The 21,570-nt window shown below is 46.5% G+C and overlaps 2 protein-coding genes across 4 annotated transcripts; one reads left to right on the top strand and one right to left on the bottom strand.

Annotated features, from left to right (window-relative positions):
* Nucleotides 1–7: 7 nt before the first annotated feature.
* LOC140247224 (solute carrier family 25 member 36-like) lies at nucleotides 8–7,246 on the bottom strand. Its single transcript, XM_072326668.1, has 7 exons — nucleotides 7,115–7,246; nucleotides 3,495–3,671; nucleotides 2,986–3,063; nucleotides 2,579–2,679; nucleotides 1,917–1,983; nucleotides 1,454–1,737; nucleotides 8–1,355 (listed from the first exon to the last, which is right to left on the bottom strand). The coding sequence occupies exons 1-7, from the start codon at nucleotides 7,195–7,197 to the stop codon at nucleotides 1,156–1,158; spliced, it is 990 nt and encodes a 329-aa protein (XP_072182769.1). The 5' UTR covers nucleotides 7,198–7,246; the 3' UTR covers nucleotides 8–1,155.
* A 2,652-nt stretch (nucleotides 7,247–9,898) lies between these two features.
* PEX5 (peroxisomal biogenesis factor 5) lies at nucleotides 9,899–20,355 on the top strand. Of its 3 annotated transcripts, none has more exons than XM_072353636.1 (16): nucleotides 9,899–10,033; nucleotides 10,388–10,578; nucleotides 10,963–10,998; nucleotides 11,172–11,304; nucleotides 11,932–12,066; nucleotides 13,101–13,206; nucleotides 14,241–14,331; nucleotides 14,657–14,773; nucleotides 15,173–15,265; nucleotides 15,436–15,555; nucleotides 16,109–16,252; nucleotides 17,783–17,853; nucleotides 18,016–18,231; nucleotides 18,373–18,538; nucleotides 18,721–18,878; nucleotides 19,247–20,355. In XM_072353636.1, the coding sequence occupies exons 2-16, from the start codon at nucleotides 10,429–10,431 to the stop codon at nucleotides 19,446–19,448; spliced, it is 1,938 nt and encodes a 645-aa protein (XP_072209737.1). In that variant the 5' UTR covers nucleotides 9,899–10,033; nucleotides 10,388–10,428; the 3' UTR covers nucleotides 19,449–20,355. The 3 variants fall into 3 exon arrangements, with proteins under 3 accessions (XP_072209737.1, XP_072209754.1, XP_072209746.1); XM_072353645.1 differs by lacking the exon at nucleotides 9,899–10,033 and adding an exon at nucleotides 10,060–10,100; XM_072353653.1 differs by lacking the exon at nucleotides 14,657–14,773 and having other exon boundaries at nucleotides 9,989–10,033; nucleotides 19,247–20,349.
* The last annotated feature ends 1,215 nt before the right edge of the window (nucleotides 20,356–21,570 follow it).

Below are 21,570 nucleotides of genomic sequence, written 5' to 3'. Positions count from 1 at the left end.
ACCATGTATTTATCAGAATTATTGCCTTATCTTGGGGATGTGTTGTTTTTTCTGAAGCGTATGTATTGTTTTAATTGCTTTTGCTCTGAAAATTTTGACAACGTGGCTTTTCTCAGTACACCGGGCTATGAACCCACAGAGGAGCACAGGAGGCATCCCAGCCCATTACCACAGGCAAACATAACATAACATATGCAGGAAAATCTTGCTTACAGAAAAACAGAAAGGCTCGCATCAACAGCAACAGGCTAAGTACTCAGCTTCATCCACCTTTTTACATGATCCACTCTCTTTACAAGCATAGAAGAGTGCATTTCACATCAGGGACTTCAGCTTATAGCAGGACAGCCCCAGCACTTGTGAGGGAAGTAGGTGTTCTCCTCCTCCTGCTACTCAGGGAAGGAGGGGACACAAAAAGATCAGGCATGGACAAGACAGGGCTGTGAGGATAGTAGCATAAGTTATTAGGGTAGTGCTTCATAGCAAGTTGTGTTTCTTCTCTTGAGCTATTCACTCCAACTCTTCAGATCCAGCAGGAGGAAAGGAAGCTGCCAACTGCCTCAGGCAATGGCTGCAACATGTTGAGGACCCACAGGAAGATTCTGCAATAAGATGTCTGCTGGTATCCAAGGTTGAGGAATCCTCAAGGGCAGGAGGACAGCACAACAGATAAAGAGTGAAAGAGCCCCCCTAAGGATATGAAAGGTCTCATCACAAGGTCTCTGCTTGCTGCAACTTTCTCAAGATGTCTGAACCCTATTATGTGTATCTCTGCCCACATTTGGTTGTTACTGGGTCCAGATGGTGCAAGGACACTGAGGCTCAATTATGCATATGCTTTCTCCTTCATCTCTTTTCCAGTAAGGCTCACGTCCTTGTCTCATATAGGGAGCTAAGAGCAGGCACTGTCAAATCAGTGCCCTGACATTTTGAAGCACTGGAAGTATTCAAGTCTCCAGAAAGCAGAAAGGCTACATTGCACACGCCGGAGAAAAAAAAATTGGACAAAATACTCTTGTGTCCTGAGAATGCTATGCTTGACCAGCCCCAGTGTGTAACAAAAAGCACCACTTCTTGGACCATGGAAAAAGGCCAAGTCTCTGGGCTATGGGACTCTTATCTCTCTAGCCACCTCAGCCAAGTGCTACAGTGTGCTTATAAGGTAGGAGGTGCCAAACGTACAATTAGTTCATAGGTAGCCATCATGATGGCTGTGTTGGGGATCTGGCGGATCAAGTGGGCCAGGAGCCCTCGGTATAAAGCCAAGGGTCCCTCTTCACAGACTATAAGCTGCAGAGTCTGTATAAAGGAACGATATCGTGACCCTTCTTCTCGCAACCGTGTTCGAATTACCTCTGGAGAGACAAGAAGGGAAACAATATTAGCAGAACGATCTCACAGGCTGGCATCTTCTGTCAAGCAGAATAAAAGGAAGGGGAGCAGACTCACTCACCGTGTGGATATGCAATGCATGAGGCACATGTTTTGGAGACAGCAGCAGCTCCCATTAGTCCAAAAAAGTCATGGCTGTTTGCCGAAAGTGTGAATGGTGTAGAAAGGGAATGATGGCCATTTCTCAGATGCTGTTTCAGTGCTTCATAGATGACAAAGTGTATGATGGTCTCTGACACTCCAGCATAGGAGGCTGTGATTCCACGGTAAAATCCATGAAGGCCCTCAGTCCGGTACACGTGCATAGCACACTGGAGGGCATTACTGCCCAACTCCCCCTTCACCCTGTAAACACAATAGTGAGGAGGGAGGGCTAGAATAACATACTGCTCCACTGACCAAAATACAGTTCTGAACACAGCTGGATGACTCTTCCCCAGTGTGCTCTGAAGATTTCTGTTCTGATGAGCCAACCCCATACCCAAACCAGTCCTGAGTGGTTCTGCATGGCTCATCTGCCTTACCTGGCTTCCAGCTGCATCCTGGTTTTCACCAACCAGATGGGGTTGGTGAGTGAGGCAGAGGTAATGCCTGAAGAACAGAAAAGGAATAGAACAATAAGCACCAGGACCCCACTGACAGTTTGGGAGAAGCTGCTGATCTGTCAGCTCCCTGAATTCTGCCTGGAAAGCTGCATTAGTTTACAATTTGAGAGTGACCTTGTGCTCCCAAAGGAGATGAGACAACTAGATAGCAGACTATCTGACTTTCCTTTTCTTCCCTCATCCTGAAGATAACTAGCAACTCTACCTTCCACATAACCCTGCTACAGTAGACAGAAAACAAGAAACTTGCAAGAATTAAAGAATTTGTTAGAGATGTTTTATTTAAGATCTCAGTAGACATCCTGCTGATCCTGTGAAGGGTGCACACTACACACTACATTCTCCCCACACACACATGAACGAGCTCTTTTCCTGACAGCAGCAGGAGTGGAAAATACTAGATCTATGAAATGAAGAAACGAGCCTAAGATGAAGAATGAGAAAACACTTTGTTTAATTGCTGCTCCAGATGTGGGGGGACAAAGCTTCAGAAGGCAGCAGCAATGCTGAAAGGCTGAAACTTGATTACACTCACAAGCAGAAGGACTGCTTAGCTCTGGTTTTAGAAAGAAGAGGCTCACCTGCACAGGCTGCTGATAGCATGTGTACTTTCTTGGACTCTGGCACAAGGACAGTATTGAGCCTTTCCTTCGCACCAGAATAGGCAGCAAAATATATAGCCCTGGTTGGAAAGAAATACAGTAGAGGTCACAGCTCACATACAAGAAGCATTGCTGTAGAGCTTCAGTCCAAATCTTATTCTCAGCACAAGTTTGTCTAACGTGACATCAGATACTACCTATACTCAGCACACAGCAGTCATCCTACAGCTATGACCAAAAGGTCCCAGCAATGCTTATATGAAGGGGAGGGGCTCTGTGGCACAATGGGACTATTCTGTTTACTTTCAGAACGTGAAGCAATAGATGTCATGGAAGTCCTTTAAGAAGCGTACAGCATAGGCTATCCTTGGGGAATCAGAACTCACCGGGAAGGGGCAACCCCAACAAGGTTTGGGCCCAGACCTCGGAACAGGGATCGTACACCTTCCTTCTCAAGAATGGTCCTATAGAAGGAAATAAACAAATCAGCAGGAGAATGAAGCTGGAGGGTCTCCTGTTCCTCCCTCTTCTTTCTTCAGTGATCTTGCTGTATCTCCTTCTTGTCTCCACTGTTACCATTTTCTGCCTTGATCTCCTTTTCTCTTCTTAGTCATTTATTCCTATTTTTCCTGACATCAGCACTCTGAGTCTGATCAATCTTCCAGCTGTGATGCTTATCACAGACCCAAGAGCTGCCTTGCAGAATCAGCACTCAAAGCACAGATCAGCTATGAGGAGCAGATATATCTGTGCTCTGATGAAAATTATCATTGCACTTGCAGTTTCCAGACCTTCAACCCAAACACTGCTTTCATCTCTCCACCTGACGGCCAAACCTTCACTTCACTTCACTGTTGTTAACACACGCACACACACACTACCCTGCCCTACTCACCTGAGCAACTTGAGCACCCCAGGGGCTGGTGGGGTTGGGTTCATCAGCCTCACACTCATCCCTGGCAGCTGTATCTCAGAGAGACAGAGAGGCCGCGGTGCCAGCTGAGATGACTGCAGACGTGTCTTCACCACTTCCAAGGGACAGGTCAGGATGGCTCCAGCTGTGCCACCACATCTGGAAGATAACACCATAGGTAGGGCTGACCCCCATATAGGAATAGAGCAATAATTACAACCTTGCTTTTCCACTGTCTCTCCCTTCTAAGCTACATCCCCCCAGCCTGCGTCACACACGACCTCCTGCTCTCTGATATTGATTAATGTAGTAATGGCTTCTCTTGGGACATCTCCTGGCAGCATCACACTGAAACCATTTGAGACAAACAGTCCCAAGTCCAGAGGGACTCAGCTCAAAGTTGCTGATCTTTGCAGTCAGAATTTCCCAGAGTAAACAGTTCTGCTGCCCGGCCTCCATGCAATGCCTTTGGCTGACATCACCAGGCACTCTGCCTGTCCCCGCCAAAGCAGACAATGGCAGCACATAACTTTCCCACCCCTCTGCCTGCGTATGTCTTTCAACCCAAAATTCATTTAGCTCCATATTTTCAAGGCCTGTAAGCCTGTATTTTTTGCCAGCAGCCCAACTTGTTTAATGAAATAGGACCCCGACCTTAATCAGGCAGAAGTTCTTTTGGGAACTTAAGTACCATCAATTGCTAACTCTGAAAAGACAATGCATCCTCTCCTCCCCTTTCTGCCACTCGGGACAAATCAGAACCAAAGAACTGGTATGTTCAGTTCTCAGCTTCTCCCCATTCAGATCCTTTCACTGACAGCTTTGCTCTTCTAGAAAGTGTTCAGTACCTGAAAGGCTGTTCTGAGCTCAATTTGCACAGAATAGCCATGCATGACTCGAGAGCTACAGCCAGACAAGGGGCTGGATATCTACTGTAATAAAGTCCAAGGGTTAAAGATCTGTCCGCTGAATTGGTCCAAAGACAAGTTTTATGCAGCTAACAGTGCCAGCAGCTAGTTACATCACTCCATTACACCAGTGCTGCCTTGCCAAGACCTTTGCAGATCTAAGCAGTGGCGTAACTTTCAGAGCAGCTGATCGGCACCAACCTTCTACAGCAGCTGCAAGTGGTAGGAGGCTGGGATCATGTGAAATGAAAGCGCTTAGCTAAGGTTCAGAAGAAAACCCAAAGCAGTGAGTGTTCTGGCTCTAGTCCTCTGGATGAACAGAGTCAATCAAGCATGGAAACCAGGACAGCCTAGCCTACTTGACTACCCAAGAGTCACAAAGCCATGTTGATTCTTCTGTATTCCTTCCGGGGTTCAACAGTCTTATTCTTTACCACAGTTTGTTGCTCAAAACTAGAAGAAATCTTAACTATGTCTCATCATACACGTGATGATACAGCTGCTCAATGTATAAAAAATGTAGGTTTCCAAAATTCTTCTGTTACAGAAGAAATGGAAAGTGAAGCATTTTCATCACACAGAGATGAAAAGTTCATCAGCATAATGCTAACAAAGGCAAAAATAAATGAAATCTAGTAAGAACAAAGCCATAACCAAGGGTATTAAAAAGAGCTGGCTGAGGAGACTTAATGCCCACAGTTTTATATGTCTAATACATGTTAGAGGACAGGAGATCCATACTAGCCTAGAAGAGAGTTCCAATGTCTATCAGGATTCAAAATATTTGTGATACTTTATGCTGGTAAAGTTATATGGTTATAAAACCTGAGATTCATACCAGCAAAGAAGCATAGCATCATACCACTACAGACTTAAAAGACACTTTGTACCAAACAGCATTGGTGGAGGGGCTGCACTGGTTTTGCTTTCATGGAACTTATCACACAAAAGCTGAACCCACAGAAGTAACTACGAAGATGTAAAATCAATCAGATTCTGTAAAAAGATAACTTAGCACCTCACAAAACCATACCTACAGTCCGAGAACTCTCTCTATAATATAGATGCCAAACAGGTTAGAATTATAGCACAAAGCATTGCGAAGAAAAGAAGAATCAGCCCCACTCCTCTCCCCCATTCCTAACCCAGTTATAAGAATCAAACAGCAGCAGTCCTGCAAGAGTTCGATCACTTATGGACCAGACCTGAAAATGTTCTTTATTTCCACCAACAAACAGGATAAAATTCATGGGTGACAAAAGCCGTCACAATGGCAGATAATGAGCAAAGCTGCGATGACTGACAAGTAATTAAAACACAAACAAAGCAAATAACAACAAAAACCTCAAAACGATGGAACTGAGCAGTCACCAAGGGTTGTTATGCTGTGCTTAAACAGATTGCTTGAACACAGACAAAACCCTATAGCCATTACTCTTGATATTGGAACAAAACGGACAGCCAGTACAACATGTACTTCCAGGAGTGCCAGAAAGGGCTAAAGGAAGGCAGCAATGCAGTCTCAGAAAACTCTTCTTGTCTACATCTGTTTCTCACATTTTTCAGCCTGCAAAGTTGACTGCAAAACCTGATGTGGCAGAAAACAACAGCGCAAGTAGAGGGTATTTAAAAAACACCATGAAGGTTCTTTCTTAATTATCGGACAAGGTGGTAAAGATGCACAGATTTGACCAGGGCTCACTGGGAATTCACATATCAAACCTTATTTTAGATAGCTGAAAATGGTGATAACTTGAAGACTAATCTCTATCTATACCAGGATTCCGTGCATAATAACTGTTGCCTATAGAAGAGAAGAAACACTTTCCTGTAGAACACTCTCCCAGCTTTTAGCAATTTCCAGCTCACACACAGATTTCCTCAGCCAGATGTGTTACGTCACATTCAACAATGGCTTTAAACTGGCAGAGGGTAATTTTAGACTGGATATTAGGAAGAAATTCTTTACTGTGAGGGTGGTGAGATGCTGGAACAGGTTGTGGAGGGGTTGTGGATGCCCCCTCCCTGGAAGCATTCAAGGCCAGGATGGATGTGGCTTTGAGCAGCCTGGTTTAGAGGCAGGTGTCCCTGCCTATAGCAGGGGGGTTGGAACTAGGTGATCTTAAAGGTCCCTTCCAACCCAAACCATTCCATGATTCTATGATGATAGCTTTTCAAGACATTCCTCTTTTATTCATCAGTCTAAATACGCTTTGGACACATAAAAAGTTGTTATCCTTTCAAATCCCATGGCCAGGAGTCATCCAGTTTAACCGTGTGCCGTATTAAAAGGTATGCTCTTGCGCTACATTTGACCGGGAATTTCCTAACTGAGAGCAAGCAAATGACAAGCTTTACCGCGTCCTATACTGAAGACCTCTCTGCGATACAGACTCCAGCAACCAGCCGCACTATTTCAAGCCATAGGAGAGCCGCAGGAATCTCAGACGCGCAGCCATGCAGGCCTGCTGCCCTCCCAGTGACCACGACGCCCCACTGGAGCAGCGTGCTGCAGCTCCTACCCTCCGTCCAGCACCCCTCCATTCGCGGCAACCCAACACCCAGGCGCAGTGTGGGCGCTCACTGAGAAGCTCCCGTTCTACCCGAGCTGCAGAGACATACTTTTACCCCGAGACCCCCGGGACGGCAGCCGGCGCGGGGAGGAGCGTGTGCCGGCAGCGCAGGACCACTCACCCTCCGGCGAACAGGTGGAGTAGGGTGCTGTGCTGTGCCATGGCACGGCGCTCCGTCGGAAGGCTCCGCTGCTCTGCGGGCATGGCTGGGATCCGCCGCCGGCAGCCCGCGGGAGAGGCCTGGCCCGCCCGCCCTCCGCTCGCATTGGCTCCCCGGGCGGAGGCGGGCGGGCCGGGCTGGGTGCCGGCAGACCGGAAGGCCGCCTGTGGGGCGGGTTGGCGGGGCTGGATGCTCTCCGGATCCCCGTGTTAAGCTACGTCTGGGCTGCGGGCCGGTAGGCCTGTGTGTGCTGCTGATGCTTGTTCCTGTGAGCCGAATCCAGATGTCCTCGTGCTTGTGCATTCTCAACCTGTTGGGAAAAACTGCGCTCAAATGGGTTTGCTCAGTTATCCCAGAAAAGAGAGGAGTTTGGGTTATTTTTAACCTTTCTTTATTGGAATAAAAGGTGGGTCCTGACTTTAAAGCTGTGATTTGTTGTAGTCAGTAGGGTAGTCTCTCTTATAAGGGAGGGAATCTTCACTTATAAACAGATTTCTTTTTTACTCTCAGTTAAAAGAAAACATTACGGGATACTTGTGGGAATCCAAAGATTTTCTGTTACAGAAAGGATCAGAGATTGATCAGCAGCAGATATTCAAGGTGAATGCCTGTTGCTACCTTATCAAATGGTGTTTGCTACATCTATGCTTTACAAAATGACGTGTGTTCATGTGCAGTAGATGGGCAGCACAGGAAGTTCTCTCACATTTGGTTGTATAATCCAACCTGACTAGCTGAATGTCTTCTGGTGTGCAAGAATGTAATGTGTATATTTACAGCTGTATGTCTTACCTGCACCCGCCCAGACTTAGTAATTCTGTTTCTGAATATGTAATTTCAGAGATTTAAATAATAATAATTTCCCTAAAAAAAAGAGGGGGGGGGGGAGGGAGGGGGGGGGGGGAAGATCTGGGAAAAGAATAGCTAAAGCATGCTGAATTCTTAACTTTTTAAATGGTTGGACAATGATAACATGGAGGAGAGGTTATGCTTGTGTTTCCACAGGTGCTGGACCACGATAGGTTCCGGCCAAAGTCATAAAGCCCTGCCTGACATCAACATCTGCTGCTGCTTCTTCAGATCTGTGACAACCTTCTGGGTGTCCTCCCAACCAAAGGCCACAGAGGCAACCGGATACTGGATACTACAGCCAGTATCTCAGCATCCATCAATGGTTACTGCCTCAAAAAGTTTTTGATCTGTGGGCCAAAAGCTGCATGCCAAAAAGTCATGGGTTTAGTTTGATGGGCAGTACCAAGGTTTGGGACTGTGGGTCGGAAAGGTGACACAGATAATGGTGTTTTTTGGTTTTTGCATGTTTGTTGGTATCTACTCTTTATATTAATACCAAATGTTTGTTGTTCAGATTAATAAAGAAGGGGGAGTTGTGGGACAAAGAAAGTCATTGCCTAGCAAATGAGTAAACAAGCTTGGCAGCTACTTGCACCAGACATAAACAGGTGCCTGGTTGGTACGTGTGACCAATGGGTTGTTGCACAGGTATAAAAGGTTGCAAGCATGTGCAATAAAAGGTCTTTGTTCAGCAGGAGCAATGGAGTCCTTGAGGATGCCACACATCCTAAAGAAGATTTCTTCAAAAATCCCACCCCTTGCAACAAAGATATATTACCCACTATAGAATAACATATCAGTGACACAAAACACAAAAACAATGGTCTATTTTTCATTTTCACACTTAATCATTCGAAAGAAAGGTCCAGCCTTTCATTTTCCTGTAGCACCATTTCCCAGCACACCAGCATGTGTAGCCCACGTCTTTGGATTTGAGTGGTTACGTAAAGGTCTTAGAGTATTGCCAGCTTATTGCAGCTACCTGCCAGGTGTAGGGTGCTTCCATAGCAGTGTCTGAGTTGGTTTCTGAAGTGTGCTTTCAAAGTGATTCCTCCAGCATTTCTCACTTGCTTGTATTGCAGAGCAGTTTGGTGTGCAGGCTGGATTTCCTCCTGGTGGAGCCAGGCTGGCAGATGTCTGTATAGGAGGCATCCTTGGGGCATTTCAGCCACCAGTGGGCCACAGGACCAAAGGAAGATGTAATCCAAAGTAAAGCTCCACAAACGTCATTGGTGTGAGTGCTGGATTTCCAGACCCCACCTTGTAACATCATAGACTCGTTCCTGTTGCACCATACTGCTTGCTGGTGCAACCCTAGCTGAGGGTCCCATATGCATTTCAGAGCTGAAAGGAGAGCATTCAAGAAGATTTGCATTAAAGAATAGAGCTTGAGCCAGCACCAGGCAGTGGTTTTTGGAGAGATGAACAGCATCAGGGAAGCTGAGAGAAGATTCTGCAAAGAATCACATTCCTTCTGAAAAGGAGGAGATGGGTTTCCATTTGGGCTCTTTCTAGCACCTGGATTTCACAGGAGACAGCACAGGTCGTGTAATCCTGTAGCTGTTACGGCCTGCTGCAATATTTTAGCAATCCAGAAGCAAATAGTGAAAGAGGACACCCTCATCAATTAGGTGACTGACAAACACTGCAGGAATCTCGTGTTCTTCGTGTGCTTTCACAGCAGCTCCCTACCCAACCAGTGGAGTGGGCTGCAGTTTTGGTAACTCACACATTGCTCATTCAGCTGAGACTGGTAGTGAAGAGTACACCATTTTCACAGCAGGACAATGGTTCTAGATACACCCAACATGTTGATGATGTCTGTGATGGAGCTTTTATCAGATTTTATAAAATTATACATGATTGCGCAGCACGTGCACGCACCCAAACGCCCAGCTAGCAGAGCAGCACAGGCAGTCGTCCACTCTCAGCCCCTTTAAGGGCCACGGCGCTGTGCTGGCGAGGTGCCTGTGCCTTTAAGAGCTGGCCCCGCCCCCGCCGGCCAGCCTCGCGACCCAGGCGCTACAGGTATGGCGTGGGGTGGGGGGGGAGGGGTCTCGTGACTTGGCTTGGCCCACCACGGCGGCTTTGCAGGGTAGCGGGGGGGGGTCTTGCGGTACTACTGTCGCTGTGAGGCTGGGGTCGGCGTCCAGCGGGCCGTGCCGAGCCGCGGTCTGCGGCCTGGTTGTCTGGCTGGTTTGTGGGGTACCTCCGGGCGAGGCTGGGGCAGGGGAGGGGAAGGCTGCCAGACCAACGTCCTGCTGCTCGGGCAGCGGCCAGAACAGCCTGGCGGGTTCCGGATCGGGGTGCAGGCTGCCGGAGCGGGTGGGCGGGTGGGTGAGCGCTCTGCCTGACGTCGGCCCGGTGTCGCCCCGGGGCCAGGTGCTGCCCGGAGGGGTCTGGCGCTGTCCGTGCCTCGCGCCATGGCTATGAGGGAGCTGGTAGAGCCGGAGTGCGGGGGCTCCAACCCCCTTCTGAAGCTGGCCGGCCACTTCACCCAGGACAAGGCCTTGCGGCAGGAAGGGCTCCAGGGATCCCTCGGCTGGCCGCCGGGCGCGGCGGGGGCCGCTGCTGTAAGTGTCGAGGGGCGCTTTGCTCGCGGAGGGCATCCTGGGGCGGGTGTGGGGCTGGGCTGCTTTGCGTGGGAAAGGGGCTGTGGGGCTGTCCCGTCTGTCAGCAGGGTGGTGGGCCTTGGTCTTGTTCGTAGTGACCGAGTCTGGGGGTGCTGGCAGGATGGTAGCAGCCGTGGGGGGTCACATGCCTTGCTGGCTAACCCAGAGGAGGTGGTGGGAAGATGTGTTTCAGGATGTTCCTGCACCTATAGTTGGGACACGTGCAGACAGCTAATGCAAGGAAGTGTGGTCAGCCTAACCTGAAGGGAGAAGAGGATGTGAGCCGATTGGGGGGCTGTGTGGGTAGCCCAAGCTGTTGAGATGATTGCTCACTGTTACTTCTAGGTATCCAAGCCATTGGGAGTAGCCTCAGAGGATGAGGTAAGTACAAATGGATACATGTCCTTATTGCCTTTCTTTTCAATGTTTAGTTTGCTTGTTTTCCCTAATTTTACTCTTCTGTTGAGTCTGTTTCTTTCTCCCCCTCTGTGACTCTACCTGTTTGTCTTCCATGCTTTAGATGATGAATGTCAATCTCTCACTGTCTTTGATAGCTGGTTGGAGAGTTCCTGCAAGGGCAGAATGCCCCGTTACTGTCCCACGCACCCCAGACCTTTAAGATGGATGACCTGTTGGCTGAGATGCAAGAGATTGAACAGTCAAGCTTCCGACAGGCACCTCAGCGAGGTGAGGGGAACTGGAGTAACTGGATGCTGGTAAAGGTCTTGGTGTTATGGTTACATTCTTAATAGGGCGGTTCCCTCTGTTATGAGGTTATGTGGAGCAATGTTTCCAGCTTTGAACTTCCTAGTATGCTGACATATTTTAAGCAGTCCACCGGAGATCAGGAGGTCAAACACATGGTGTAAGAGAAAAAGCTGAAGGAAGTAAGCTTGTTCAATCTGGAGAAAAGGAGTCTCAGGGGAGTAGGAGTGGATCTAATTGTCTTCAGCAGCAATAGCTGGGATCTTTGCATTGATGAACAGCAAGAGAGTGAGAAGTAGAGGAATAAAGAACTGTATTCCCTTGGTGGACAGTTCAGCACTGGAGCAGATGCTTAGGGATTCTGGGGAATCTCCAGACCTTGAGAAGTTCAGCAGCTACTTGGTCGATACCCCAAGCCGTCAGATCTAACTTTGGTGTCTTTTTTTTTTTTTTTTTTCCTAAGAAGACTTGCAGCCTTCAGAGATTCTTTCTAAGTAGAATCTTTTGGTGATTTTATTCTAATAAAGAGAAAGGACCTGATCAGAGATGACGATGGCTACCTGAAGATTCCTTTGAGTCCTCTCGCATTCACTTGTGATTTTCTTCTAGCTCCAGGTGTGGCAGCCCTTGCACTGTCTGAAAACTGGACCCAGGAGTTCTTGGCTGCAGCAGATACCGCTGGCGATGTCTCTTCAGATTACAATGAGGCTGACTGGTCACAGGAATTCATTGCTGAAGTGACAGGTGAAGTGTCCCTTCTGGAGTTATTGTTGGGATGTTGTCCAGTCACATGCTTGCATGCAGTTTATTTAGTGAGTTTAAAACTGAAGTAATGTTTTTGGGGAAGCTTTAAAAAGTAGGGTGAAAAAAAAAGATTGCTTTGGGATGGATTAGCTAAATTGCTCACTGTATGGTGTGGAAGCTTTTATTTGGGTGCAAGATCCTTTTATTTTCAGTTTGGGTTACGTGGAGAACTTGGGAGAGGCAGTCTATTCAAGCTGCTTTTATTAAAGTTATGGTTCAACTGATGTCATTTCTGGAGATGCTCCGATGCTACTTCTTCCTTATGTATACTCAGGTTCCCACTATGTTTTCCTTTGGTACTAAGGTAAATGCAGTTTAGAATGCTTTTGCCAATTTTTAAAGTGGATTTTATGAAGGGGGGATTTTTAAGAAGAAAACTGGATTTTCACAAGTTGGAAAAGTGCAAAATGAGTATTTCTGGACCAAAGTGTAAGCTTTCCATTCTAAACAAGGTAGTAGTTAATCTGAAAAGCCATCTTGCATTGCGTATGGAGCTGTGTGTTGAATATAGTCCTTTGACCATCTAGCACCTAACCTGGAAATGATGTGTCAGGTTTAACTAGATACTGTTCTGTTCCCCAGGGGTGGCCGCTGAAGAAAGTCAGGTCGTTCCATTCATTGACCAGCAGTCTTGATACTGATTTTGACAGAGACTTGTAGCGCATTGCTGATTTCCTTGACCTACATAGTATCCCTCGTGGAAAAGGTGTTTAAATAATGAAGTGGAAGTAGAAAGTAAAGATGTTGTCACCACAGAGGCATTTGTAGTTACACTCTGTCTCAGCCTAAGGCTCGAGTATTGTTTTTTGTTCAGGGCAGGGTTAGAAGAAACAGGTATTAACATTCTTTCTTTGAAGAGGTCTTTGCTGCATGTGTTAGATAACAGTATGTAAAATGATGAAAGCAAAATCTGAAGTTAATCTTAGTGATGTTCTGCTTATCTCACTCTTTCCCTGTCCTAATGTCCTGTGCAGATCCACTGTCTGTGTCTCCTGCCAAGTGGGCAGAAGAATACCTTGAGCAGTCAGAGGAGAAACTGTGGCTTGGGGAATCAGAAGACCAGTCGCTGGCAGATAAATGGTGAGTCTCTAGTCTCAAAACCAGTTATTGCTGCTAGGCTTCTGCATGGATGAAGGTTAGACAGATGGTAGAGAAATATCTTGAATGTTTTTGAATCACTTATCTAGACGTATGTTCTCAGACCTTAGTTTTAGAAGAAGGGAGAAAATGATGATTAAGAGATCACTGTTTTCCTAGATTCTGGTTCCTGGAAATGCTGTGGTCTTATAGACTGATATAATTGCATGGGTACTGAAAAGCTCCTTAACATGATTTCAGGAGTTATTGCAGTAACTTGTACTCTAATAGAATTTGTTTTCTGCTCCTCAGTAGTTGCTTTTTGAGTTTGAGAAATTTCAAGTGCTAGATCCAGTAGTTATAAACATTCATCACTTCATTGTCCTTATCTGATAGATTGCATCAAGCTTTTCCATTGCATATTTCTAGATTCAACCATCCAGGTATTATTTTCAAACATTTCTGTGTGGTAAAGGTCGGTCTATTACTAAAAATCTTCTCTGTGAAGCTACTTGTGGGTCATGGTCAAATGTAAGCAACCATCTGAGCTACTTAGATCTTTCTAAAACAGACTATACATATTTAGATACTTCTTTCTTCTGGCTTTTGCCAAGACTGATGATACAGGTTACACCTAGAATTGGTTCTATCCCTCCGTAAGCCTTACATATCTATGGGCCTTCTGTGAGCCCTTGGTCTTTCTCAGAGTTGCTACTTTTACAAAATGCTGTTGTCTCTCCATGAAAACAGCCTACTTTTTGTTCCTGCAGTGTTCCTGTATGAGGCTGTGATTGGTGATGCTGAAACTTGTGATACTTGATAATGTTTGTGCCAGTCTTTTGCAGGTTTAACCTAGTAGTGATTTTGAATTTTTATAGATGATTTATTCATCTGAATCACTTTGAACTCCAGAGTCTGTTAGGAGGGATTGTATCCCTCAATGCTTGCTTGCCCCATTCAGTGGACTGTTAATGAAAGAGGTTGCTTTTGCCTAGTTTCAGACTATCTCTTTCCCTTTAACTGCTTCTTTAAAACAGGTATGAGGAATATCAACCTGAAGATGATCTTAAGAAAACTGCTAGTGATTTTCTTTCTAAAGTGGATGATCCAAAACTCAACAGTTCTGAGGTGAGGGATTCTGTGGCTGGGGCTGACAGGTATCTGATGTGCCTAAGGGGTTTGGTGAATGGAGAAGAAGGGGGAAGGCAATAAAGGAATAAAAGGTTACCATCCAGTGCTTCCATTTCTTCCCTGTTCCCTAGAAGTTCAGCCCTTCAGTATCTTTCTGTAACTACACTGTGGTGAAGTGCTTTCCTGCCTACTTTTTTCTGGCCTTCAATGCTCGCTTTGCAGAGAGAAATCCTATCTGCAAAGAAAGAAGAGGGCACATAGGTAGAAGAACTTTTTGGCAGTGTCTGCCCAGCTCCACCCTTGTTTCATTTCTTTGCCACAGTTCCTAAAGTTTGTCCGCCAGATCGGAGATGGGAGGGTATCGATCGAAGCTAATCAGGTGACCCACAGAGACCAAGATCAGGCAGAGCAATGGGCAGCTGAGTTTATGCAGCAGCAGGTAGGAGCCCCAGCCCTGTGTGCGCTGAAGGAGGAAAGGTCTTTGTGACAGCGCACAGTCTGTGCGTGAGGGATAATGAATGGCAAGTCTGAATTTCAGCAGTGCTTTACTTACTAACAACTAGGCTGTGGGAGGTAAGGGAGGGACTGTTGGACTCATCAGAGCAAAGTCTAGCCAGATGCTGGGAAGATACCTGGGCACAGTCAGTGTTCTTATCTTCTGTAGCACCTGGAAGGAAGGATGTATCCAGAATAATTCCTCTCCGTTTTTCAAGGCCATCATCAGTTCTTGCTGATGGGAAGGAAGAGGTCATCACAGACCCTCCAGTACTTTTGGGGATGTGTGCTGAGGTTTCCAAACTCTAAAAAGAAAAGTGTGTTTCTGTTTCCAAACTCCCAGGGGGCATCCGATGCCTGGGTGGATCAATTTGCGCGATCTGGGAACATGTCAGCTCTTGATACGGAATTTGAGCAGGCAAAGACTGCTGTGGAGGTAAAGCTGAAGGAGGAGGAGGAGGGCTGGGGTAATATCTGAGAGCCCATGACAGGGTTAACTCTCCTTTGCATGTTATGAGGAGGGCTAGAAACGTTTCAGAGGGCATGCTTTGCAGTGTTTGTAGAGCTCAGCTGAGGTACTCCAGTCACTTTCTGTTCTCCCTTCAGTCAGATGTGGATTTCTGGGACAAACTCCAGGCAGAGTGGGAGGAGATGGCCAAGAGAGATGCAGAGGCTCACCCTTGGCTTACTGATTACGATGACCTCAGCTCTTCTTCCTATGACAAGGTAATGCAGGACAGGGTTTCCTAGCACTGTGATGAACTGCCTTGAGGAAGCTGGCAGGTTGTCTGCTTTGCAGGTGAGTTCCATAGATCCCCAAATGCTGATAAGATTTCTTCTTGTGCTGTTATTTACTGTTGCATGTGCCCTTATTCCAGGTTAGCTAAGAGTTAAATACTATTTTCATTTGTTCTAATCTGCAAATGCTGTCTAGTTCTTGTCCAGTACCAAGTGCCAGTTAATTCTGGGATTGCTTGCAATGAGTGCAAGTGCCCGCTCCCACCCAGAGCTGGTAAGCTAAACACCAGCTATTTAATCACTGTGCAGTTTACATCAGGTCTGATGCAGTCCAAGATTTGGAGGAATTCTTCAAATAGAGCAGGCAGAAAGAGCTGCTTTTCTCTAATCTGCTACAAGCTAGTAGACAGAGTGAGGTTGCTATTTGCTCTGTGATTTGAGTGTTTCTGATGCAGCCAGACCAGATTGTGATATCCTTTAGAAAGTGTTTTTCTGCCTAGCATCACCTAGCAATTAGCCTTCTGCTTGTTTCTGCTGCTAGGGTTACCACTTTGAAGAAGATAATCCTATGAGAGATCATCCTGATGCATTTGAAGAAGGGAGAAAGCGCTTGGAGGAAGGTGACCTCCCCAATGCTGTCTTGTTGTTTGAGGCTGCCGTGCAACAGAAGCCAGATCATATGGAGGTGAGCGAAACTAATGGTAACAGGCCTTGGCTAAGTGTCCTTCTTCTTGGATCCTTCACCTTTGAGGTGTTAGGATGTGTGTAGAAAGCTCACCACAACCAGTGGTGCAGGACATATGAGAAGATTTCACTTTTCTGTGGCTCTGGATATGTAGCTGGTATGTGTGAATCCCAAGAAGGATGGTGGCCAAGAAGGTTTAGGGCTAAAGTCAGATGCACAGTCTTCTGCATCATAAGAATGCATCCATGAAGCCAAGATAAGGAGCTCTTATCTCTTTGAGTTGCTTTTGTGGAAGTCTTTATTGGTTTTATGAGCCTGGAGGTGCTTGTGATAGTGATGATGACAGTCTTTAATATGGATATTAAAAACAAATTCTTAGCAGTTAGCTAAATTAGAGGTTCTGGTTAGGACCTGGATCTGTGAGGAAATTCCAAAGTCACCTTGGCCCAAAGTACAGCTCTGTTGGATCTCAGCTCTTCTATCTGATTTCAGAACACTATGCTGTTATGATTGGTGAACTCCATGTTGCAGCTAGTCTTGTGGTGAGGCATTAGGGATTCAAGGCAGTAAAAGTGGACTGCCTGTCACTTGTAGTGGCTTATGCAGGCAATTGCAATATGACTGCATCTCCTAATGCCTTCCTTCTCTGAGACAGTTGGCACTGCACTTTATGTGACTGAAACTCAGAAAGCAGTTACTTCATGCTGACTAACCTAGTCTACTTATTGGCAAGGGATGTTGGTTATCAGCATAAGGTGAATGGATACTTAATGTGGGTTTAGCACCTTAAATATTCCATATGTCAACAGCCTGGAAATTGAAGTTTTTTTAATGTGCTAATGTTGTGATGATTAAAGAGCCAATAAAATAACAGTGCTTCTGTTTGGTGGTCAATTTCCTAAAATTATCACTTGCCAATGGACTGTATATGCACGAGTATATTCAGCTGCCTGCACTGAAGGTCTCATTATTAGCACCGTTGCTATACAATTTTGTTTTTAGGAAACTGGAGATCTGCTTTTCCCTCCTTCCTCTGCAGTTTGACCACAGTTAGAAGCTAAAAGTGGAGACTGTGCAATTTAATAGGGTAAAACTGCAAACAGTTGCTTTATGGTAGCTCTCCAGGTGCATACTGACTTCTTTTCACCAAAACTCTGGGTCTGTTGTCCTGGATAGCATATGAATCAGAAAGCCTATATATCTTTCCAGATAAGTTTCTAGGTGTCTGTGGCTAATGTATAAGGGTTGCTCTGAAAGTAATGCCTCCTATTTTATCACATCGGCCTGTGTTATTAGAGGCAAGTGTTGGTGGGATGGCAGTAGAGGCTGAACCTTCCCATCAGTATTCTGTTACGTTTTGTTGCTGTGTGGCAGATGGCAGCAGAGGGACAGTCTGACAAAATGGTATCTGACATAGAAGTGTATATGAAGCAAAGGTGTGTGTGTGTTTAATCTCAGATCTAATCTCTGTGCCTGTTTATTTTTTCTGGATCTGAGGAAGTCTGACTTATGCATCTTTATTTCCTTCAGGCCTGGCAATACCTGGGAACCACCCAAGCAGAGAATGAACAGGAACTCTTAGCAATCAGTGCTCTCAGACGGTGAGTGGTGCAGAAAACCCCCTGAGTAGGGGTCTTTCTCTTGTGCATAATGCCCTGAGGACCATGTAGCTAGTCTTCTGTCTTGGTTGTGTTATCACCTATACGTGGGCATGACCAATCTTGATTTAATATGATGGTTGTTTCTCTTTCTGTGACCTACAGGTGCTTGGAACTGCAGCCTGGTAACCTCACAGCACTTATGGCTTTAGCAGTCAGTTTCACCAATGAGTCCTTGCAGAAGCAGGCGTGTGAGACCCTGCGGGACTGGTTACGCCATAAACCAGCCTATGCTCACCTGCTGGAGAAGGAACCAGAGGAGAGTGCCTCAGAGACAAATCTTGGGACTTCCAAGCGTGTTCTGGGATCCCTGCTGTCTGAGTGAGTTGGGGGTACAAATCTTAGCCTTCAGCTGAGAAGCTTCTTGGAGGATTGGGGCTGGGTCAGGCAGGTGTTAGATTGGGCAACCCAAGGTCAGCTTGTTCTACAGTATACAAATGTCCTTGTTCCATGTTTTTCCAGCTCACTTTTTGTGGAAGTCAAAGAGCTGTTCTTAGCAGCTGTGCGCAGCAACCCCTCAACTGTTGATCCTGATGTTCAGTGTGGCCTGGGTGTCCTTTTCAACCTTAGTGGCGAATACGAGAAGGCTGTGGATTGCTTCAGTGCTGCACTTAGTGTGCGCCCCAATGTAAGAAAGGGCAGGGTGGGGGTGCTGGAGGTACCTAGAATTTTATGGGTGGAGGTGCTGTGTGTATGAGAGATGTATCCTTTGAAGTGGAGGAGTAAGGCAGACATGCTGGTTAGGAAGGGGTGGCTTGGAACTTAAAAAGAACCATTTTGGCTTAGTCTTTTGTCTGTCCCTTTTTCCAGGACCATCTCCTATGGAACAAGCTTGGTGCCACTCTGGCCAATGGGAATCGCAGTGAGGAAGCTGTGGCTGCATATCGGCGGGCACTTGAGCTCCAGCCAGGATATATCCGGTCTCGATACAACTTGGGTATCAGCTGCATCAACTTAGGTGCCCACCGGTGAGCAGAGGATGGGCAAATCTGCTGTGACCTCTGAGTTTGCGTATCTGTGTGGGAGGGAGACTGCGATAGTTTACTAGGACAGTGCCATGCTACCTGCAGCCTTCTGGTGGTAATAGGCAGACAGTAAATGCATAGAATCTGCCCTGAGATGTCAGACAGATAAACTTGGGGTAGTGGCCATCTGGACTTGAATTCCTGATAAGGGGGAAAAGGGGATCACTGGTGGTTTTGGAGCGGGGAAGGATCTGCTGAAGAGAGGGCAACTGTCGTAAAGGGGAAGAAATAGCAGTTCAGAAGCAAATGGGGAGGGAATATGAGATGTGCCATCTTCTCCAATAAGCATGTGTATATTCTCGTGTTGACAGTGAGGCTGTGGAGCACTTCTTAGAGGCTTTGCACATGCAGCAGAAGAGCCGAGGTCCACGGGGGCAGCAAGGCGCTATGTCTGACAACATCTGGAGCACCCTCCGCATGGCCCTCTCCATGCTGGGGCAGAGTGACCTGTATGGGGCAGCTGATGCCCATGACCTCCCCACGCTGCTTCAGGCATTTGGCCTCCAGCAGTGACTCTGGGATCAGCTCCCCTGCGAATGCGGGTTTGGGCCAACCCAGCAGTGACCTTCTCTATGGAGAAAATGTTCACTTGGGTTCACACACACCTTTGCTCTGTTAGGGCAGATCACTGGCAACCTTTTTCTTTTTTAATCTCCTCCTGAAGTGTGCAGCATCCCCTACCTGCTGTTTGTGGCCTGAGCATCTGAGTGGTTCACATTATCACATCTGTGGCTGACTGACACTGCTGCCAGGCTGATGGTCAAAGTGGGGAAATGGAAAGCTTTCTCAGATTGCACCTGCAGGGGTGCCCAGTGTGGCTTTGAGACCTTATAGTAGCCATTCTGGAGGGACTAAGTACCCACTAGGCATGTTTCAAAGGTAGGCTGCTTTGGTGGGATAGGACTGACATTAAGTGAAGCAGAGGGGAAAAGAAAATAATCTGGTTTTGAGTATGCTTCCCCCATGCATGTGCTTGTATTTGTGTGTATGTGGGTTGCTGGGGAAAGCTGAGGGCAGCAGTCCTTTTTCCTTGAGGAGTACTAAATTTGTGATACAGTCAGATGATAATTTCTCAGTGTCTCTCTGGGAATCTTCTGGCAGCAGAGTAGTGTGCTTGTGTGCTATGGACGTGAGTGGGCCGCAGGGGGAAAAAGGAGGTCCCAGAGTTCAAATTTGAGACAATGTGACAGAAATGAGAGCTTAACTGTAACCTCCCTTCTTAGAATATGATGGGGAAAGGGTTAAGTCTTAATTTTCACTTGATTGTCACTGTTTTCACTTTGTGCATAAGTCCCCCATCTTGACTGTAACTTGTTCATTATAAATATCTGTATATGATTCTGTTGGGGAAAATGTTTTTTAATTGTAAAATATTTTGTATTATAGGGGAGAGAATTAAAATTGCCAAAATTACATCTTTCTCTGTGCGTCTGTTGAAGCTGCTTGTGGTGCGTAGCGCAGTTCTCCGCAGGCACGGGCCTACTGGAATGTGAAACACAAATCTGCTTCTTTGTCTTCCCTTTTCCACCCAGATTTTGTTTTATTGGTAGCTCATGCAAATAGCATTAAGGACTTCATTTTGCTGTACACTTAGGCTTCAGCAAAAGATGAATCTTCTGTGAGTCTGCAGAAGAGCTTCCCTGTGGCTTCACCGTGGGCAGATCTTGCCTGACCAATCTGGTGGCCTTCTGTGGTGTTGTGATGGCTTCAGTGGACGGGGGAAGGGCGGTGGATGTCATCTACCTGGACTTCTGCAAAGCCTTTGACGTGGTCCCTCACCACATCCTTCTCTCTAGATTGGAGAGGTGTGGATTTGAAGGATGGTCTGTTCAGTGGCTGGATGCAGCCAAAGGGTTGTGATCAATGATTGTGTGTCAGGGTGGAGGCTGGTCACAAGTGGTGTCCCTCAGGGTCGGTTTTGGACCCCGTGCTCTTCAAAATCTTCATCAATGACAGATGATGGCATTGTGTGCACCCTCAGCAAGTTTGATGACACCAAGCTGAGCGGTGCAGTTGATACAATGGAAGGAAGGGGAGCCATGCAGAAGAACCTGGACAGAGAAGAGGGCCCATGAAAACTTAATGAGGTTCAATAAGGCCACATGGAGGGTGCTGCACTTGGGTCAGGGCAGTTCCAGGTATTTATACAAACTGGGAGAAGATCTTCTTCACAGGGCTGCTCTTGAGTAGGACTTGGGTGTCCTGGTAGGTGAGAAGCTGAATGTGAGCCAGCAGTGTGCTCTTGCAGCCCAGAATTTCCCTCTCCATTTTGCTTTATTTCCTGACTTGTGTTTGGTGTCCTTCCATACTGCATTACCTCTTACCTGTGCAGCTAGAGTTGCCAGCACTTGTTCTTTGGATAAATGAAGGCTGAGCTGCCTCTGACTGCAACACTCTTAACCTTGATCTTTTAATAACTGTCTCAGTAATAATTATTAGTGTTAGGAAGAGCAGCTGGTAGATCATATTTCTGGTAGCAGTTTGCATCTTTTGACTACCCTCTTCAGCCTTCCAACCACCTTCCAACTGTATTTACACCAAAGCTCTGCCTTCCACATCCCCTAAATGTGGGGCAAGGAGAAGGGCCTATAGTTTGTGTTTCCAACTAAACACATCTCTGTTGCTAAACCTTGTT

This window comes from Excalfactoria chinensis, chromosome 1 (assembly GCF_039878825.1).
Source record: "Excalfactoria chinensis isolate bCotChi1 chromosome 1, bCotChi1.hap2, whole genome shotgun sequence".
NCBI lineage: Eukaryota > Metazoa > Chordata > Aves > Galliformes > Phasianidae > Excalfactoria > Excalfactoria chinensis.
The sequence above is the reverse complement of the archived record's forward strand: the minus strand, read 5'-3'. Positions and strand labels throughout refer to the sequence as shown.